The sequence below is a fragment of the Euprymna scolopes genome, chromosome 24 (assembly GCF_053919585.1).
Source record: "Euprymna scolopes isolate OS-2025 chromosome 24, ASM5391958v1, whole genome shotgun sequence".
In the NCBI taxonomy this organism is placed as follows: domain Eukaryota; kingdom Metazoa; phylum Mollusca; class Cephalopoda; order Sepiida; family Sepiolidae; genus Euprymna; species Euprymna scolopes.
In genome coordinates, this window is record NC_136505.1 from 11,583,665 (window position 1) to 11,606,106 (window position 22,442).

At 33.9% G+C, this 22,442-nt stretch overlaps 1 protein-coding gene across 2 annotated transcripts in view; it reads left to right on the forward strand.

Moving 5' to 3' along the window:
• LOC145246593 (eukaryotic translation initiation factor 2-alpha kinase 1-like) overlaps nt 1-22,442 on the forward strand; it is an 83,334-nt gene that overhangs the window by 11,984 nt on the left and 48,908 nt on the right. For both annotated transcript variants that reach the window (XM_080108252.1, XM_080108253.1), the window contains 2 exons: nt 16,800-16,875; nt 19,667-19,726. In XM_080108252.1, coding sequence (XP_079964378.1) covers nt 16,800-16,875; nt 19,667-19,726 — 136 coding nt within the window. The remainder of the gene's footprint in view (nt 1-16,799; nt 16,876-19,666; nt 19,727-22,442) is intronic.

The following is a 22,442-nucleotide window of genomic DNA, read 5'->3' on the forward strand; positions in this document are numbered from 1 at the left end:
CTCATTTTTAATCTTATTAATTTAAGGACTTTGGTGCCCAATATTGTCATGGCACCTTTGAGACAATTTAACCTACTAAGTCAGGTGTTCTTCTCTTGATGTAATACCGTCTTCCTAATCCGTAAAGAATGTCGATTTTGGTTTTATCTCTTTGATGGAATTATCCGCCTTTTTCTATTGGGCCTGAAGCCATTGACTAATGATAATCTTCACAGAAGATTTATTTCCCTACCACTTCTTACGAAGTCTTAACTACCAGGCTCGGATGAGCAGCAAAATGATGCAACATAATTTTGCAATTGAGAAGATGAAGCAACTTGCCTTAATGAATCGGGTACGTGCGCTTTTCGATGTCGTGTGTATTTTTTCATTTTGCCCGAGTTCTAAACTGTGAGAATTTTATTCTCCCAGTGGTGTTCATTGTGGCCTGGTAGACCAACACAAAACCTACCTTAAAAAAACTTGTTTTCTATAGGTTTTCGGGTGTGCTGAAAACAAATATCACATTTAATTAAATTTTCCGTAAATAAGTATTTTTCCGAGTATTAAGCAATGTAATTCTTTGTTATAAGTGGTGGCCATTGTTGTGCACACATATTTTTGCCCTGCATGCTCCGCTTGTTGATATTTGCACAAATGTCTTAATTGAAAAATATAAATTTTAAATATTTATGTATTTATTTGTCCGTTGGCCTAATATCTATACAATAAATATGAGAATTGAAATAGCTAATATATTAAGTTTTATGTTATGCAAACATACTTATCCATTATGGGTTCCCATATTTTGAGAGTTAAAAATCGAAAGCACTAGTGTCAAATTGTATTTTTACAATAATATTTTTTAAGTTGGGGTTTTGGACATTTTACAAATGAAATAGTAATTTTTATATGCTATTAGCAGCCTGCTTGGTGTCGTCTGGTCGTAAGATACGCTCAAATATGATATAATTCATGCAGATTACGTAGACAATTCTGTATTATTATATTGAACCTAATATATAGTAGATTTAAAAAAAAAAAAAAAAAAAAAATATATATATATATATATATATATATGACTTGAGTGCCATCAGCTAAAATTGAAACCAAAATGTACAACTCTCAATCTTTATTCCTTTGCCTCTGAGTCACGTCCATATAAAAAAAAAAAATTAAGCATTTCATTTTTATGGATAAAAACATTTTTTTTTTTTTTTTAACTCGAATTTGTAAATAGAATTATATATATATTAGTCATCCACATACAATACTGTTTCACTGTTTTACAGCTCATCAGTGTGGCTAGACAAACTACCTCAAGCCAGGATCGAAACACGATCGCCCAAACGACAGTCGGAGCTTTTAACCGTTGCGCTATGCATTTGCTGCTATGCAGGCAGTGAATTAACAATGTTTTAACATTGTCCAAAGTACCTAAGCTCAATTTGTTTACACAAAGAGCATCGTTTCATACGCTAATGGTAATTTTGTGTATCACTTCCCAAATGTTCAACCCAAGATAGGGAGCATTATAGTCAACAGGTGAATTTATATAAGTTCACCTGTTATCCTTTTTTAAAAGACGGAATCGCTCGATCGTGGAAGACAAGATGCAATCAAGCAAGGTTCAAAAAGTTTTATAATTATATAGATGAGAATATTAAAAAAAAACAACCTCACTTTAAATTGTTTAAAACTGATCATTAAGAATTATTCAATTTAAATCTTTTTTAGAATGTTTTCATTTTTTTTTTTTTTTTTGCAGTTCAACAGATTATATTATTGAGGAATAACATTCTTTTTTGTTAGAAAGCATGATATTGGATTCGTTTCCATTTTCTATTTACAAATTCAAGTTGAGTTACAAAAGTTTTTTATCCATAAAAAATGAAATGCTTAAAAAATTTTGTTTTTTTTAACTCTTCAGCTTTATTGCATGTTGGAAATTTGCCCAATTCTAATAGATTTTGTTCAGATTTTGTAAAATGAAATATGTAGGGGGAATGAACATGTACCAAAAATAATGTTTCTTATATATTTTACGAAAATTGCATTTAAGAAAAAAAATTAAGTGAATAAAAAGAGAAGATTTCCTTGAAATTTCACCATTAGTTGATTTTTGCTAGATTTATTAAACATGGGTACCTTCAAAATGCCAACTACATAGGGACATTGTTTTAAGGCATAGATAATGTAAATAGGATTTTAGTCTTGCATTTTTATTGTTTTTGTATGCTGAAAACAATTTATTTTCCACTTTGTTTTTAAGTGGAACAGAGTGGAATGATAAAAATTGTCACCCCAAAGGAAACAACACTGCAGCTTTATTTTAAAGCTTTTATTGAAAAAATCAATTCAGGTAACCTGATTATGTAGTAGAGTTGACATCTATTCTTCAACCTCAATCGCCGCGTCAATATGGGTCCAGAACTGGGAGCATGCCTTTTCCACAAGTGCCAGTAGGAGTTTGGCGAATACTCAGGGGATGGTGATGATCAGGCTGGTTTTGGTGTTGTGGGAGGTCATGTTGATGATGTTCTTGACGTATGACCAAGCGAAGTAGTTCTGCAGGTTCAGGTCGGAGAGAGAAGGAGGGCCAGTGAGAGAAGAGTACAAAGTCGTAGCACTCCTTCTGAAGCCAAGCCTCTTTGGACATGTGGGCCAATGCCGTGTCCTGCTGCCACACCTAGGGTCTGCCAGCTGCCACCTGATTGCACCAGGAGATCACCACACTCTTCAGTAAACGTAGGTAAACTTTGGTGTTGACTTTAAAACTGACTTTGAAGATGTGAGGTGGTATGATGTGGCCTTTACTTGAAACCACACCAAAAATCATGACCGTGACTGGAAACTTTGTTTTTATCACCCTGGGCTCGTTCCTGTTATTCGGTGATAGATTTTGAGGGTGATGGCAATGGTCCTTTTGTCATAACTTAATCGGTAGAGAGCATGAGTGGTACAGTGGTATATCTCTGATCTCGCTCGTTGAACATTGTCATTTTCAGACATATTAGAAGACTCCCATCGTTCTTGGGATTTATACTCAACTGGCCAACAAGTAGATGGGCTGCAACAAAAAAGAAAACTGGTTCTCATCAAATGGAAATGGAATCGTATTGTCTTTTCTAGGGCGACAATTTTATCATTCCATCCTGTACAAAATGTTATAATAATTTTAATTTATGTTGTATTATACATAGTGGGTAGGGAATTAAATCTATGGTGCACTTTGGAGGTACCTACTGTCCAGGTTTGCTTTTTAATCTTCAGTTCCATTTAAAAATGATGCTTGTCCAGAATTCACCCTATCATAAATTTGAAGAAAAATTTATGTACATACCCGTGACTGAAAAAAAGTTTTCCAAAAATCATATAAATTGATCAATAAATAAGAAAATCAAATTTTATGGCTAACCAAGGAGAGATTATCTCGCAACGTCATCTTAAAAAGACTCAAGAAACAAAGGGAAATAACTCAATATAATTAAAACTTGCAAGATTTTTGTAATGCCTATGAATTCCCATCAACTGCTTAAAAATTTTCATTTAAAAGAAGATAAAACTACTTGATCAATTTGTGATTTTTGGAATACAATAGTTTTATTCCATCGCGCGTATGCGTGTCATACAGATTATTTATTTACAGTATAACCCTGGTATACAGTGGGCCTTTTGATATTGATACGTTTTTTTCAGGTTATGATGTGGAATATAATGTTTTTCCGGCCCCTGGTTATGGTATTTGCCTCACCTTTCAGTGTTATTTTAACTGTACTGTATTTTGTTACTAATTTTTAATGCCGTATCATTTTTTTTTTTTTTTTTTTCAAGGGGCGGGAATTGTGGACAATCATCCAAAATATCAGAGCAAACTGAGTTTTTTATAAAATTTGTAGCATTTCTAAAATAAAGAAATAATACTACATTATAATGAATGGTTGTGTAACTGGTGAAAGGGTAATGACCACCAAATTTATGGAGTGCTTTTGATTGTCTTAAGTCTGTCTTTAAAAATCTATCAAAAATCAGGTAATTTTCTAATCAATATATAATTTTCACCGATTAATAAGTAAAGAATGCACTTTATATGGGTGTAACTTGTTTTTTTCATATACATTTTATAAATATATTTTTGGGAACTTTATACCCCTCCCCCTCCCTCATTTGTCCCCTTAGAGTCCAAGCGATCTACTAAGCATACTCATTTTGTGGTAGGAGGGTGAACAAGTGTAGAAAAACAAAAAAGTTTCACAGGGTGCCTTCGATATTGAAGATTGAAATCCGAAATTTGAATGCATTTAATTTTTTTATCTTTTGTGTTTTGAAGTGTGAGATTCATTGAATGTTATAATTATCTTTCAGATGAGATAACTTTTTTTTTTTTTTTTTTAATGAAAACGCTAAAATAGGTATGCTTTTAAATCTTTAAAAATAAATTAAAAATTTAATTTTAGAATGAATAAACTTTCCATGTATCAGTACATAATGTTTTAAAGAATCGATACAAAAAAAAAAAAGAACGATATGAAAATTATAAATATTATTTGTATCTGTGTATTAGTTTTTTTTCAAGATGCGATAACCTGTTATGGTTTACAAAAAGTTATCTCCCTTTTTTAAGATTAACTATGAAGACAAAGTTCCGTAGATGATGGTTGTGACATCCCAACAAGTTGCATCCCCACAGAGGGTTACTAAAAGCGGCCCTTTTTAGGGCCACCAAATTCTAATGAAAGACTTTGTCAACTCGATTTCTGCAATAAAGAATTGGGGGAAAATACAGTATGATCTAGTTTATGGAAAAGAGTGACTCATTAGTTATTAATTATAAAATAAGAAAGGAAAAATGATTTTAATCATGAAATTAAAAACTGACTAAAAGTGATATTAAAACTGAGGAATATAATGCCAAAAATTTGATGTAAAAATAGAAAAAAAAGCAGTTTTTTACTTTTAACAAGTACTAGTAATCCAGTCTGGCTTTGCTCGGATCTTATATACTGTTCATAATTAATGTGCATATGTGTGTGTGTGTGTGTATATATATATATATATATATATTAAAAAGTTTGACTCATGCCCAGGTAACCTATGTTTAAACCCAAAATTGGCAGAGAAGTTTGCTAGAGTCTGCAAAGGTCAACTCTTTCAACTTTGACCTCTTGGCAGCAAAATTATTGCCCAAAACCTGATTAAAAAGATTGCATGTCTGAATACCCTTTATGTTAAATTTTAAATGTTTCGACCCAAAATTGGCTGAATAGTTTGCTAAAGACTGCAAAGGTCAAATCTTTTGAACTTTGACCTCTTGGCAGCCAAATTTTCGACCAAAAAATGATTAAAAAGCTTGCCTTATGTCTGAATATACTTTATATAAAGTTTCAAATGTTTAGACCAAAAATTGACTGAGTAATTTGTTAGAAACCGCAGAAGTCAATTTTTTAAAAACTTTGACCCCAATTTTGACCCCTTAACATTTATTGTTTTGGGCTCAAATCAAATTAAAAAGTTTGATCCATGTCAAAGTAACCTGCATCTAAAATTTCAAGTGTTTAGACCCAAATTTGGCGGAGGAGTTTGGTAGAGTTTTCAAAGGTCAAATCGTTGAACTTTGACTCCTTGACAGCTAAATTTCTGGCCGAAAACCAATTAAAGATTTTCCCAAATCTCAATACCCTTTATGTCAAATTTTGAGTCTGTAGACTGAAAGTTGACAGAGTAGTTTGCTGGGGAAATGTACACACACACACACACATTCACTTTTCTAGATATAGATTAGGAAAAATTTAAAGCTTGATTGATCAATTATTGTGAAGGAAAATATTATAAGGCTAAAAATAACATTACACTATAAATGGTGTTTGCAATTTTAATTTAATTCAATTAAACAAAAAATGGATTTGGCTGTTTAGTTACATAAAAATTTATGAAACTGCTTGAATAAATATTTAGGCATGACTGGGTTCCCATACCTAAAATCCAAGATGGCAGCAGTAAGCACATGGTTCTTAAAATGTACGCGATTGTGGTAAATAATTGAATTATTTGAATTTATTTTAATATAAGGTAATTAATATTCTAATATTTTTGCATGTTCTTATATGCAATCATAGTAAATTTTATTTAAACATAAAAAAGTTAGTTTAATTGATTCGAAAATCTTTTTAAAAAATATTTTTTTGACATTTGGTGAAAACTGGGTCGAACACATTGAATTTTTGAAAAATTTAAAACTTAAAATTCTAATTAAAAAATTATAGAAAAGTATTATATTATTTTGCTTTTAACATAATAAACTTCAGGGTTTTATCTTTCTAATAAAACCAAAAGTTGTTAAGAAATAACGAATTTGAATAGATTTTAATAAGCTTTAGTAAAAGCAGTTTTCGATCAATTAGCGATCGCTATGAAAAGGTGTCTTAGAGAAGATGCTAAAATTCACACTGACAATTGTTCTAAAAACGTTACAAAAATAGTATAAGCAGATAAAAACATTAAAGTTGAATGAAAGAAATCCTGTTGAAAAGACATATCGCCTAAGACCATTTACTTTCTTCTAAGAAAGTGTCTTGCATTCGTCTGTTGTACCTTATCTCCGCTGTAAATTTTGTATTTTAAATGTACAAAAATGTACATCAAAGAAAATCTAAAACTTTTTTTTTTTTTTTAATATAAATACATTTATAATAAAAATAATAGTGAGAATAAATTTTCTTTTTTTTGTTTATTTACAAAAATAATTAACAGTAATTTAACCAATATACGAGTCGATAGGTTGTGTGTACTGAAAATTCTGAAAATACAGCAAGTGACTAATGTCAAAGAAAAATATTTGAAATTTCGAAAAGTCAATTTTAATAAATCAATGGCAAGTGCAACTGCACCAGATAGACTTGAAATTGATTGTCAAAAAAGAAATATCAAAGGTCACAAGCGATTACATAACAGCGGCCTGAATTGAGATTTTTTTTTTTTCATTTTAGGAAGCAGAGGCTGAGAGTCAGTTGCCAAATTTCTGTGTGCGTCTTTTTCCTATCAACCCATCATCTCTCTCCATTAATCAACCCCATAGTCGTTCACCACAGGAATTCACAATAAATTTGTCATTAACTTCTATTATATAAAGGAAAGTTGCCTGTGTGTTTGTTTATGTCTGCTAAAAACTTTCAACACACACAACAAACACTGACGAAATTGGTATTATTAGAAAGATGAGTCTCTCGGACGACAAATATCGAAAAATTAGCCACAAATATTAATTCTATCTGGGTGAACTGGGCATTTTTTTTTTTTTTTTATAACGGGGGTACCTATTTTCCAACAATTTCAATGTAATTCTTACGTAATTTTAAACAAATTCAATGTATTTCATGTACATTTGAAAAAATGCTGATTCATGTTACCGAAATTGGCGTCATTTCTCTATAATGGTGTTTTTTTTTTTTTTTTTTTACTTCTAGCAGAAACTGGTTCAGAGTGGTTCTACACTATAACATTGAAAGAAATATTGATTTTCAAGTAAAAAAAAAAAAAAAAAAAAAAGTATCTATGTGATTGTCATGTATAATAAATAGTGAAATATCCAAGAATCATCCGTTGCTATCCTGATCCACGGGAACATATTTGTAATATACCTCTGGCCGTGTTTGTCGCTCCCGGCTCACAGGACCATGGATACAACCCAGCAGGACTACACTCTCCACCGTGTAGTGGTGGACCCTTCAAAGATGATCAGACTTTCACTGAAAAATACTAAGACTCTAGGCATGCAAAATATGCATGAACCTAAGTCTATGTGGCAATTCTTATCTTCAGCTGGCCATTCATCATCAGATGCTGCATTTGGGTTCATTCATCATAGATACTCTGATGAATGGCTTGTATGCTGCTCTTTTCAGCTGCAATTTGGCGGTGGTGCTGTAACAAACCGGGTTTCAACAATTCAAAAATAACTCTGAGACCATTTCTTATGAACCAAAAAAATAATTTAAAAGGTCTTCATGGTAAACTTTGTAAAAGGAAAGCTAAGTCCTTTGGGTTATCGACGGCTTCATGATGCAAGTTGTACAATTTAAGTTTATTTAAACTATTTCCCAGCTAGAAACAAGAACCTTTCAATTTAGTTTTGGGCGGGAACCCAAGGCGATGTGCAGTCCTCGATGCCAGCCAGCAAAATCTCTTTCTAAAAATACAATCATTTTTATTAAATCCGCTTTTTTCCCCCTCTGTCATTTGAAGATTACTCATTCCTTCCTCTATCCCATTATCTTATGTTCTTTTTCTTTTTTTGTGAATCTCTTCTTTCTCTATTTCTCTTTAACTCTCTTTTCTTTCTTTCTCTTCTACTCAAATTATTTTTCTCTATTTTTTTGTGTTTAATTTCTATCACTTACACGGGATGTGGCACTTAAATATAACAGGTGGATCAAATGATAATATTTGCTAGATAGCAAAGCAGACCTTTTGTCAAATTTCTTTTCTTTTTTTGTACAGGAATCACCACTTATCAAGGCCCGGAGGCCACTCGAAGATAAGGGTTAATGGGTATACATTAGTCAGTGTGATTATAGCATAGTAAACGTAAGTAGTGGGAATTTTGTAAATTGGATTCTGTTTGTCACATCCGCAGTAAAGACATTCCAGACTTTGGAGAAAAGATAACTTTCTTAAACCCCATGTCAAAGACCCCACCTTACTCTTAGCCTGTAAGCAAGGTGAATTGGTGTTACTCAGCCATGCAACATCGTTACGTGGGGATGGAAGGATGATATTTTTACTATCATGGAATATGAACTGTGCTGAAATAAAAACGTTTTTATTTAGAAAGCCATTCTTAATGAGGGGAGGGTATTTTTTTTTTTCTTTTTTTTTTAAACTCTTCTGTACTTTCACCTTACAATTTAATAATTCTTTTATATTGGGAGGGGGATGGGGGGGAAGGAAAATAACACAATGTTGAATTATATTGTGTTGCCTAATTGCTAACCGTATCAATGGAAGATAGTCTGTTTATATATAAATATGGAAATCTAATGATCCATCTTCTAAAAATGACTTCATTTTTCTTACAATTATGAGAAGAGAAATTAGTTCATATATGTTGTACAATACCTGCTGAGTGTATGTTGAATTGTTTCATATATGTATTTACATTACCTGTCCAAGGGTATGTAAAATTATTTTAAATATGTGTTGTACATTACCCATCCTAGGGAAAGTAAAATCATTTCATATATGTGCCGTAAATTTCCTGACCTAGGGAAGATATAATTGTTTCCTACATATGTTGTGTAATACTCGTCCTAGGGTAGGTAAAATATTCTTTTGCTCGAGATGGCAAATGATGCATATACATAAAAAAATCCTCTATCCTAAGAATAAGTATGTTAAAAATCAACTTCAATTTTCTCATTGTTTTATACAGTCCCGAGCAATGCCAGGTAGCCCTGCTAGTCTATTATAGAAAAGACAGTTGTCTGTGTTAGTGTGTGTGTATGTCTGCTAAAAATCACCTCCAAACTGAACTTCATGTCCACCCGAGCAATGCTGTGTATTCATACTAGACTATTATATAAAGGGCAAATTTCTGTGTATTTGTATGTTCGCTAAAAACTTTTGTTATCTGCATTGCAGCAGCACAAACATGGTATCGTTAGAAAGAGCAATCTCTCGGACACATAATATTAGAAAATTTGAAAAAATCAATTATTTCATGTATAAATATCATTTTGTTTGAGGGAGTGGTCAAGTAAAACCCTTGGTTTCAATGCTGTTTGTAAATTGCGCATGCGCGAATGGTTAATTCATTGTTTCATTTTAAAAAGCTAAATTTGCAATATCATAACATCTGTCATCGTGGTCTGGTCCGTAACATGTTTACTTATAAACTTAACTTTTGTGAGTTCGCGTCCAGCACGCTGCATTTTTTTTTTCTGCTTACAAAATTTTGCTTCTGACTGATGGTACCCAAGTCTTTTAATTTTTTTATTCAGGCACATTTTACGACTCGGCAATGCCAGGTGTCAAGCCCGCTAGTAATTTTATAAATCAAGGTGTTATCATTCTTCTGAGTATGGCCGTAACACTACAGTAGAATTTAATTCTACTTCATTTGCTTAAAATCTTTAATTTTCATTTGAAAGAAAATAAAAATCCAATTTCATTAATATAAAGAAACAACAGCCACCATTTTTTTTTCTTCCCGAAACATGATCAACAGTTAACTGAAGTAACAACTTAAAACACAAGGAAAAACATAAAATGCATAAAAAAAAAGGAATAAGAGACAATTCTTTAAAAGAATTATTGCCCTAAGTGACAAAGGAAAATTTATTGTACAAAATGATAACAAAATGGAGAAAGATGGAAACTAATCTCACTTTTTAACCAAAATACATTCTTGTGCAAAAAAAACAACAACAAAACTGAAAAAAACGAAAAATCCAAAAACAGTGTTAGGACGATACAAAAGTATAATGAAAGGGGAGTAATTTTTTACTTCTTTGGACAAAGTTGCCTCCCCTTGTCCGTAGTCCTAAACTTTAAATTCTCGCGATTTCAACGACCGAGAGTAGACAGTGGAGAGAAAACAGTGACTTTCAAAATGGAGAAATAGCATCATTCCCGTTATTCCAGTTATCATACTTGGACTTCTAACCTTTCATGTATTATGTTTGAATTGTCATTATGTGTGTGTGTCTTCATAATAAACGTATATCGCCATGTAACAGTGAGTGATTTTCTTATTTGTTCATAATTATTTCATTCTTTCATCATGTGCTGCAAACATGCCCATGTGATGACTAGACACCCTGCGGTAAGATATTTTATGTTATATTGAGTCTAATTCCTCCTACTATACAACATCTGGCAACGAAGATTTGGAAATAAAATAAACAAAAACACTTTTCAAAAAAAAAAATGGCCATCTCTGCAGAAGTTCTCAAACAAATTTTGGTGCAGCAACAGGAACAATTTGAAAAAGTAAAATTGAATCTAATAACGACATTAACCCAAAAATTTCAGTTGCAAGACACCAGAAATTCATCTAGTGTCGAGCTTTCCAACATTATTACAGAATTTTTCTATGACACCAACAACGGCTGCACGTTCAGCTCATGGTTTACACAATGGAAGGAGACATTTTACCAGGAATTTCCTAGCAAAGATGACAACTGGAAAAAACATCTGATACGAAAGTTGGGTACAAAGGAAAACAAAAGGTTCATAAATTTTATTTTACCCAAACAACCTTCTGATTAAATCTTTACTGAGACTATTAGTATCTTAACAGACATTTTTTAGGAACAACAGTCCCTGTTCAACACTTGATATAACTGTTTCAAACTTGCAAAAAACCAGTCCGATGATTTTGTCACTTATGCCGGACGTGTGAATCACTGAGGACAAATTTAAATGCCTAATTTTTATAGCAGGTTTACAGTCTCCAAACTATTCAGAAATACATTCCCGACTGCTGGTAAAGCTCGAAACAGATAAAAATGTAACCGTCCAGGATCTGACAACTGAGTGTAACAGGTTATTAAACTTAAGAAAGGACACAATGTTAGTCCAGCAACAACCCACACTACCTTCACAAACGTCTGACATCAGCTCAAATAATAGACCCAAAGTTTTGAATAAAAACCACCGTCTGCATGCTGGTCTTGCAGTGAATGGCACTATGCTCATTTTTGTCCCTTCAGAAAACAGAAGTGCCAAGTGTGTCATAAACGTGGCCACAAAGAAAATTTTTGTCATCGTTGGAGCCGTGATCTCTCACATTTTTCCTGATGGCAGTCAAAAAGCTATCGCTCATGCATCTAGGTCATTGACATCTGCAGAAAGGAATTAGTCAAATTGAGAAAGAAGCTTTGGCGATGATATATGCTGTAAAGAAGTTCCATAAAGTGATCTATAGATGTCACTTTACTTTGGTTACAGACCGTAAACCTTATGTGAGCATTTTTGGATCTAAGAAGGGTATCTCAGTGTATACTGCCAATCGACTACAACGATGGACTACCACATTATTGGACTACAATTTCTCAATAAAAAAAATTGTCTTAAGCATTTCAAAGTCCACTTTTTCTCAGTCTTTTATTTCTTTTAAAATATAAAACTTTGCCAAGGACGTTCTTGGATTTTCTTGCCTCAAAACATGAACCCCCCCCCCCCTGAATTTTTTAGGAGGATTGGTTATTTGAATTCTTTGAACTATTGTTCTCACCTTGATTGTTATTTTTACATTGTAGTTTTATTTGTATCATTTGCATTGTAAAAATTACACCCAAGATGAGAATAGTAATCTGAAGAATCCAAATAATATGAATAAAAAAAGTTTTCTTTTTATCGCTTTTCCATGAAAAAGAAATTCTTGCGTTTGATTTGATTTTTCTTTTAGAACTTTCTCGTTCTTGTCAATAAACTTCCCTTTTACCATAAAAAGAATTCTATTTTTCTTTTTTTCTTTGAAAGAAAATTTTCAAATTTCTTCAGGCTGAACTGATTGAAACTTTTAACGTCTGTATATCATTACAGATGGAGACTAGAGAAAACTTGCCATCTAGGAAGAAATTCTGAATCTGATTTTCAAATGGCCGTGGAAAGGGCCCAAAGGGATTCCATCCTTAAACCCTCAGTCAGCACTCCTTTTCATTTGGCCAACTGCTACAGTAGCCCCCACATGCAAAAACAGATGACAATGATGCTAACGAGTCCTAACAGAAACAGACAACCGTCAGTTGATACATCAGCAAGCAATGCTAACCTTCCCAACCTACTCTGACACTGTTGAATGGCTTAAGAAAATAAAATTTCCAGCATATTTTTTTTATTTCTCGTATTTATGAGAGGCTGTTGCAGGATGACCTATTATTTAAGTAACTTTGATGTATTTTAAATACACAGAAGCACCGTTTCATTATGTTGGATCATGTAAGGAAAATGGAAACATGAATTGTCTACCATCCTCTGTGTAAGGAGAGCAAGATATGTCAAAAGTAAAATGAGGTCCAGCTTTTCAAAGCTGGATTTCATCAATGTTGGAAATGTCTGCTAGTGGTATCTGTTGAGGTTACTGATTTCACCAAAATTAGTTTTGTAATAAATTTAAAAAATTTTTATCTGGGCTCTCTCAAAGTTTGTTTAAGGACAGTTTTCTTTCCAGTGTGAATGTAAATGAGTCTTTGCAATAGCCAATAAAAATTGCACAATCTAAAGCAAGTGTATATAAAAGGACCATCCATATTTAGGTGGAAACTGTAATAGTAAGATCGGAAACTGAAATGATAATGATGCTAGGAAGAAATAATTGTCCTATGAAGATTTCCCGGTGTCTGATTGTTAGTGCTTCTACAGGGTAGAACAATAAATTTTTCGCCTTAAAGAAAACAACAATACAGCTTTATTTTAAAACTTTTATTGAAAAATTAATTTAGGTAACTTGATTATGTAGTAGAGCTGACATTTAATGTAGCCACCTTCAGCCTCAATCACTGCCTCGACACAGATTTGAAACTAGGAGCAATGTATGACCAAACGAAGTAGTCTAGCGGATTCAGGTTGGTGGAGGAGGGAGGGCCAGTGAGAGAAGGGTACAAAGTCGTAGCATTCCTTTCAAAGCCAAGCCTGGGTCTCTTTGGACTTGTGGGCCAGCACAGATTTCTGCTGGCACACCCAGGGTCTACCAGCAGCCACTTGATTGAACTTAGGGATCACCACACACTTCAGCACATCCAGGTACACTTTGGTGTTGTCTTTCAAGCCGACTTCGAAGATATGAGCTGGCATGATGTGGCCCTCATTTGAAACCACAGCAAACATCGTAACTGTGGCCAGAAACTTTGTCGAGCTGTGCCCTCAAGTGTTAAGCCATCTGGATTTGCATTTTGAGGGTGTTGGCAATGGTCTGTCGTCATAACTTAGATCGTTAGAAAGCATGAGTTGTACAGCAGCGCATTCCCGATCTCGCTCAGTGAATATTGTCACACAGACATGATAGAAGGCTCCTATTGCTCTTGGGATTTGTACACAACTGGCCGACTAGTAGATGGTCTGCAAGAAAAAACAAAAATTGGTTTTCATCAAATGGAATCGTGTCATCTTTTTTAGGTTGACAATTTTATCGTTTCACTCTGTAGTTGTGAGGATGAAAATACCTCCAAGATCCTATATTGATGACTGTTAAGGTGAAAAATGTAAAATATATTGAAAACAAATGCTATTTTAAATAAATCTTTTTTTTTTTTTTTTTTTTTTTCTTTTTTAAATAAAGAATACAGTTAAAATCTGCCTAAATAACTGCTAAAGCAAATTTGCATGTATGCTCTAGTTAATGAAAGAGAGGAAAAAAATCATGTGAACAATTAATTTTTGGCAAAAGCAAAGTGCAGCAAGATATTGCATCTATATTTTGTTTGAACGTTTGTCCAAGGTGACTTTCAATCTGAATATGTACGTATCATCATGGCCTTCTTTAGCAGATTATTCTAGAAAGCAGAAACATGAACATAGAATGCTTTCTTTTGTTGAGAAGAAAATGACAATGTGGGTGACCAAAGATATATTCAGTCTAATTTGTTTTTTTTTTTACTTGGTAGTTACCACTTATCAATGCCTGAAGGCCACTCGAGGATAAGGGTTAATGAATTTAAGGTGCTAGTGTAGTCATCGTTTATGGTGTAAAATTGGATAGAATTTAATTATTTATAGGGATAGCTTAACAAGAACTTGTTTACATTGGTATTGAAGTCTATCAAGTTGTATTTAACCGGAAAATAGACCAGTGGAACAGTATTCCAAAAGCGGGCAGTTCTGGGGAAGAAAATTGGTTCATGGAATCTGCATTTAGATTTAGGCACAGAGTGAGGGATATCTTATATAGTGGTTGTAGCTAGTCGAGTGTGTTTTTTTTTTTTGTAAAAGTTTCGCAAAGAGGATCATAGATTGGAGTTCAATCGAGCACTTAATAAGACCTAGAATATGTCTATTTGTTGTGCCAGCCAAAATTGTTGTCGTCACTGTCAGTACTGCAACAAAGCAAAACCAAAACCACAAGCTGAGTTTATGAACAAATAATATTTATTATTTTGGATACTTGCCTTCTCAAGGTTGAGCGGCAGACTTGCAGAATGAGATGTTCTGCCTGACCAGACCAGCAAGTCCTCTTGACATGGTCCTTAAGCCAAGAGCCTCCAAGAGATCCAACTGCCCGGGAAGGAAAACTACCTAAACTGCCTGGTAGCTCTCCCAAAAATTAACTGCTTACCTCAAAAGTTCAGCTTCAACCCATTCTTCCTTCTCCTCCTTCTTTAGAAACATCATATTGTAATTTTAATCTTCATACAGGCAAATAAATCGTGCCAGACTGTTTTGTTCAAGGAATTAATTCATACTTGTCCTGGGACGGATATTCTAGTGTCTCCATAAAGTATCATTTTCAGAATTAAGTTTTTGTTTTATTCTTTTAGTATTTGATTCACTCAGTTCACAATTTGAATTTTTTTGTGCGAAAGACACCTTCAAAATTGATTTAAATTCTTGAAAAAAGAGGTGGGGAGATGATATGCTTGACGATTATTGTGCAATTGCATTCATTGCAGTAATACAATTGAACAATTTTCGGTTCTTCTTGGAAAGTATTTTTGCATAATCCATGATATTATTAGAAAACCACATTAATAACCATTTTCCGTTTGTAGGAATAAACATTTTAAGAAAAAAGTATTGCATGTAAAAAAAGGAAATCTCTCTCAAGTTTGGCTAGACAGAATAAAATATCGATTTTGGCAGATTCAAAGTAGTTTTTGTCAAACCATGAGAATCCGACTTAGTAAGTTATGTATTAAATTTATTGTTTGTGGATCATGTATTTTCTATAAGGATTAAATAAAAATCCATTCGATTCTCTCTTCGTCCTCCTTTTGTCTTCCCTTCCTCTCCTTTTGTCTTCCCTTCCTCTCCCTTTGTCTTCCCTTCCTCTCCCTTTGTCTTCCCTTCCTCTCCCTTTGTCTTCCCTTCCTCTCCTTTTGTCTTCCCTTTTCCTCGCCAATTTCTCTTTTTTTTTTTTCCTAATCCCTCTCTCTTGTCTATTCCCCCCCCCCCGCTCTCTTTCAAACGCTTTTAACGTTTGTGTTTTACATAATTCCATTTCTCTTAATCGATTATTTTTTCTCTAAAACATCTATGTACAGGGAAGTTTGCATGATGACAAACAAATAATATAACCTCATAAACTAATTTCTAATTGAATCTCAAAGAAATTGTTGAAAAACGTTGTATGGTTGATTCAATATTTAAGAAAAAAATGGTAAAAGAAACTAATATTAATGTATTCATACTTTCAATGTTTTTTTTTTTTTCTTATGTCCATTCAAGCAATCGTTGTCATTTACTGATTGGCTGAACATCCCCCCCCCCCCGCCCGCTCCTCCAACCTTGATAAGAGCAGGTTGGTATATATATATATATATATATATATTGTAATTGAATGCGATTTGGTTTTCCGGGATTCCCCTGGGGGGTGGGGGGTGGGGTCCTTTCCTTTCTTTTTCACCTTTCTTTCCATTTTTTTTTCTTCTTTTTTTATTGTCTCCATCCAAAACATAGAGATTGCATAATCACCCAAAATAGATTAGGTAATTTTTATCTGTTATAACATTCACAGTAGCGGTTGATATGCAAGTGTGAATCATTCTCTACTGTGAATAAATAATATATCTGAAAAATAAAATAATTTCTATTTTTTTTTAATTGGAATTTTGAAAAAAAAAAAAAAAATTCTGGATCCATTTACTTATACTTTGTTTTTTTATCAGCCTCATCAAAATCCAGAGGCAATACCAGAAACTCAAATTCAATCTCATAATAATCTCAATGCTGCTCTCGTCAGATGTAAGTAAAATTTCAGTTTTATTTACAATTTAAGTTTGATTTTCAAATTCAGATGCTTTTCTAGACTTCCCTTGATATTAAAAATATAAAAAATGTTATCTTACACTACAACAGAACCCTGACTACTGTCTCTTTTTTTTCTTTTTAGGGGTATTCGAGGTCGCTGACAATAAATCTGATAATCAAACCCGTTGCAAATTTACCGCTTGCATAGTATGAACCCATGGGACTATTTTACACCATTTCACCGCCTTCAGTAGTGTTTTCTTACATGATGCGTTTGCGTGCAGTAAAGTAACTTGTCACATCGCAGAGGAATCTTTAGGCGGACATTTGAAATAACAAAGTTTTCAAAAAAAGGGTGAAAAAATGTGGTTCATTTGTTTTGTGTGTGTGTGTTACATAATTTTTAATGCGTTTTAATTGATCTAAAAAAAAAGTTTTCATGAGTTTACGAAAACATTGTTTTTCGTGCTTTTTTTTTTTGTGGGTGGGTGGGGCGGGGTATTCAATCATAGAAATCAACAGGTGATGTTTTTCCTTCTTTTTTTGAGGGGAGATGCTATTCAATTATAGAACTTGTGTAGTTTAACAGGCGCTTCTACAGTTTAATTAACCACTTTTCCGTAAGTAATGCACTGACATTTACCGAATAGAATACTGTTTAACATTTCACAGCCGTTGTTTATGCTACCACGCGCGAGCTATAAAATGGTGGAAAATAGTTCCTGGGTTCAGAGGTTAGTACCATGCAAACGGTAAATTTGATTATCAGATTCAGTGTCAGTGACCTTGAATACACCTAACTAAGAGTGGTCGGTGTCCTGTTGTAGCGTAGCACTATATTTACCAATATTTTTTTCTGAACATTATCTGTTTTATTTTGCCTTATCGTTACTTTGATGGGTACTTGTATAGTTTAATCAAGACATTAAAATTGAGAATATCAAAAAGTTATATTGTATGTATCTGTTATGGAATGAAGTTCTCCGAAAAAAATTTTTTTCACTTAATTTGATCAAATTGTTTCTTTTTCTTTTACAACGGAAAAACAATTTGTTATAATACCGATCAAAAGGTAGCCATGTTTTGATTTTTAAGAAGAAAAAGCTGTTTAAGATAAGGAGGGTATGTCGGCGCTTTAGACTGAGTTACCTCCCTGTAGCGTGTTTTAAAAATACTAACATGGCTACCTTCAGCGTACTTTCATAAAACATGTTTTTCCTCTGTAAAAAAAAAACAAACAAAAAACAAATAAAAACTTGGAGAACTTCAGTCCAAAACAGATACATACAATATAACTTTTATTTGATATTTTCATTTTTTAATGTGTTGATTAAACTGTACAAGTACCCTTTGGTGTTTTACCTCTATCAATACTTTAGTGAAACTTTAACAACTCTTTGAATTATCTTCCCTTTCAAAAATGAAAACAAAAATAACCTCTAAACACAAATGGCACAAGTGCCGAAAAATCTGTATAATGTACATATCCTTGGCGGAAACAAAATATTTCATTCCAAAAATTATATAAATTGATCAATTAGTTTTATTTTTATGAAGAAAATAATTTTTAAGGGAATTTGAATTTTCCCAATGTCTCATGTTAAGAATGGCTTTCTAAAATCTTGCAAGTTTGAATTATTTGGAGTTCTTTACTTTGTTCCTTCAACCTTTTTTCAAGATGATGTTATGTTTAGCGACAAGATTTGATTTTCTTATCTAAAAATACGAGGTGTCTTCAATAAGTTTTCAGACTTTTTTCGTTTGGGCACTTTTATTAATAGTACATGCATGAAAATCTAGTGTCTGTTGAAGTAATCTCCTCTGGCTGCAATGCACTTCTACTGTTCTAACAACTTTTTGAAGATCCCGTGGAAGTCCTCTTGTATGAGCATGCCAATGATGCTTGTGACAACCTCTTTCATCTCCTTAATTGTTTCATAACGACAGCCTCTAAAGTTTTCCTCGAGCTTAAGGATTAACCAGAAGTCACAAGGAGCAAGGTTTGGACTATAGGGAGGGAGGGGAACTGTCCTGATGCCCATCTTGGTCATGACAATGTCTTCCTTTCCGATCTTCTCTGAGCACTCTTTGGACAAGTTTTGCGCAAATCTTCCTCATCTATTGTCTCTATGGATGCACAACGATCCTTATCCATGAAATTCTTCATTTAGCCAATCAACTCTGGTGTTTTGACTTCCTTACTCCTCCTACACCTCTCATTCCTCACAGACTTCCTGCCTTCCTTGAATCTCTTATGCCACTCAAAAACTGATGCAAGATGATCCAAACGCAGTCTGAAGCATTCCATACATTTCTGTGGCAGTTTTTCCAAATTTAAAACAATTTTATTGCATATCATTCTTTTAAAATGTCCTCACATCCAGATTGCATTTTTGAAATTCACCAGCTGTGACAATCAGACTTTAGTAAGGTGTATTCCAATTCCTTCTGTAGTTGTTCATTTAAACCTGAAATCATAAAACTTGGTCAGTCATCTCAGAAGATGTATCGCAATAACATACAGAATTTTGAAGTCTATGACAATTTTAAATGCTTGTCTGGAAACTTATTGACGGTACCTCATAACCCTACTTGATCAATGTATGTGATTATTGGTGTACAATATTTTCTTTTGTCACAGGAATGTACATGATACAGATTCTTTATCATTTTTGTGTTATTATAAGGGTGGATTCTGGACAAGCACCAGTTTTCAAATTTATTACATTTTCTTTTTTTCTCTTTTATTTTTAACTTTTTTTTTTTTTTTTGCATTTTCCACCAGACCAAAGGCGACGATCCAGATTCAAGATGTTTAATGGAAAGCCTATAGATAAGTTTGATGGTAAATATATGCTTATATTTCTTTCTTTTTCGTGACCTCTTTTTTAGGATTTAATTTTACTTTTTTTGTGCGTGTGGTAAGATTAGAGTGGTTTCTATTTTAATCATGTAAATTATTCAAAGTGAAATTGATTTCAACATTGCAATAACTTATTTTTACTCAAACCATATTTTATAAAAAAAAAAAAAATGTTCATCTGCATGAAATGTAACGAAGCATAAACGCTGTTGTGAATGTTATGCTGTTGTACTGTTTCCCCATTGCTGCATACTCAGATGAATTCACAGCATTTGTACTACCTCAACGTAAATACTATCAACCCACCCAACTAGCAGCAAAATCCCACCCATTCATTGCAAAGGTCCAAAGATATCAAAGCTTTTTACTCTAATTTTTTCTTTTGAGATTCTTCTTTGGACACTATCTTAAGAGTGAGAGACTAGTGGTAGACGCACTAGCCCAGATGTGCCAACAATATTCCATCCATGGGCGAATTATGGCTTTCTGAAGATAGGATGTTCTAGGGTGTGAGTAATTTTCTAGCACGGTAAAGAGAGCCCACCTTCTTTGCAGCAACCTTGGCAATGTCTTCAATGTATTTGTTCCAATTTATGTTGCCTGTGAATGTTAAGACATATCAAAGGCCTTCGACAAGGTATGGCATAAAGGTCTACTTCACAAGATTTCCAGCTACGGTATAACTGGAAATGTTTTCTCAATCATTAAATCATTTCTCTCTGATAGGCTCATAAGAGTAGTGGTAGATGGACAAAAATCGGAGGCCTGCAATATAAATGCTGGAGTCCCTCAGGGGTCAATCCTGGGCCCAACTCTCTTCCTGATCTACATCAATGACCTCCCTAAACACATACTTAAATCATTCGTTGACATCTATGCTGATGACACGACCATCTATGGCAACACATCAAAGGCTGTAAGTGACAAAGTTCTCTCTGATTCTCTCTCCTCTGATCTCGAGCGCATGGTTCAGTGGGGGAAGATGTGGCTGGTTACCTTTAATGCATCCAAAACCAAACTCCTATCCTTATATCATCAACACTCTGATCCCCATTTGGCATCAATTGTGATGGATGGCTCTCGTCTGGGTGAGGCCCTGTGTTTTGACAAGCTTCTGGGTTTGACCTTTACTCCTGATCTGAAATGGAACACGTACATCAAGTCTGTTGCCAAGGTTGCTGGAAAGATGGTGGGATCCTTCTACCGCTCCAGAAGATATCTCACTACTGATGCAATTCTCTATCTATATAAAAGCCAAGTACGTCCAAGGATGGAATACTGTTGCCATATCTGGGCAGGAGCTGCTAAAAACAGCGTATCCTGCCTTGACAGAGTACAAAATAGACTTCGTAGCTTAGTGGGGGATGCCCTTTTCTCTACCCTGCAACCTCTCTCCCACAGAAGAGACGTTGCGAGCCTATCCTTGTTTTATCGTTATTTCCATGGCAAGTGCTCGTCTGAACTCCAATCTCTGGTCCCCCCCTCGCCAATCTTTCACGAAAAACACCCGTCTAGCTGAATCCACTGTGAAAAATTTCCCCCACTCTATATCTGTGCCTAAATCAAAACGCGGATTCCATGAACAAAGCTTCTTTCTTAGAACTGCACGCCTGTGGAACTCTGTTCCGTCTGCCTGCTTCCCACCAGACTACAACTCGGATGTCTTCAAGTCCAGCATTAACAATTCCTAATGAACTGCCCCCTTAAGTAAACACTTCATCAAATCTCCACACTAACGTAATGTGCTTGCAATAACCCTTATCCCTGAGTGGCTTCCGAGCCTTGATAAGTGGTGATCACTGTATAAAAAAAAAAAAAAAAAAAAATCAGTTCATCGGTTGATCAGTTTCACATAGTAAACATCTGTGTCAGTTGGTTTTATCTATTAACAAAGTTGACTAACGACTTTTCAGATTTCTATGTCATTAACTTGAAGCTATTCACTCTGTCATTCTAAATTTTATTTCGGTTTTATTTTTATGAACTTTTTGTTTCATGACTGTTTTCTCATTATCCACCCACGTAGATGAGGTTGCTTCCCCCATGCAATTACTTGGAGCATTTATTTTCTGTTTTTAGTATCCGCATTGCAATAGAATAACATTAAATTTAGGCCAAACTTATCAAAATGACATGCTCTTTAATTTCAAAAGAACATATCTTTGCGATTAGTTTCCTCTCCCTTTTCGACTGGCATAAGTAACATAAGTGCTGGTTTGATTGAACGAAAACTTGTTTTGATTCATTTAATTTTTTTTAGGGGTTGTTCTAGCACATGGTTAGCTAAAACTTTTTCTGTTCTTTTCGGGCACTTGCTCAATATCCTTAGTATAGCAGCTCTGCCCAAACCGAACTTTATGTCCACCTGGGCAATGTTGGGTATCCATGTTAGTCTTCTTCTATTATATAAAGGGAAAGTTGTTTGTATGTCTGCTAAAAATTTTCGATACATGCTACGAACACTAACAAAATTGGTATCGTTAGAAAGATCGATCCCTCTGACGACAAATATAAAAAAAATGGCCCCAAAAATTCATTCTTTGACCATCAACTGGACCATTTTTTGCAATGAGGGGTTAGTTTTTTGCGTCAATATTTTTGCAGTCATTCATGCCTCATGATCATAATGTACATATAAAACATGTTATTTCAAAGGCCTGTGACGTCACAAGTTGCGTGGGGGAGACAACTAATGCGT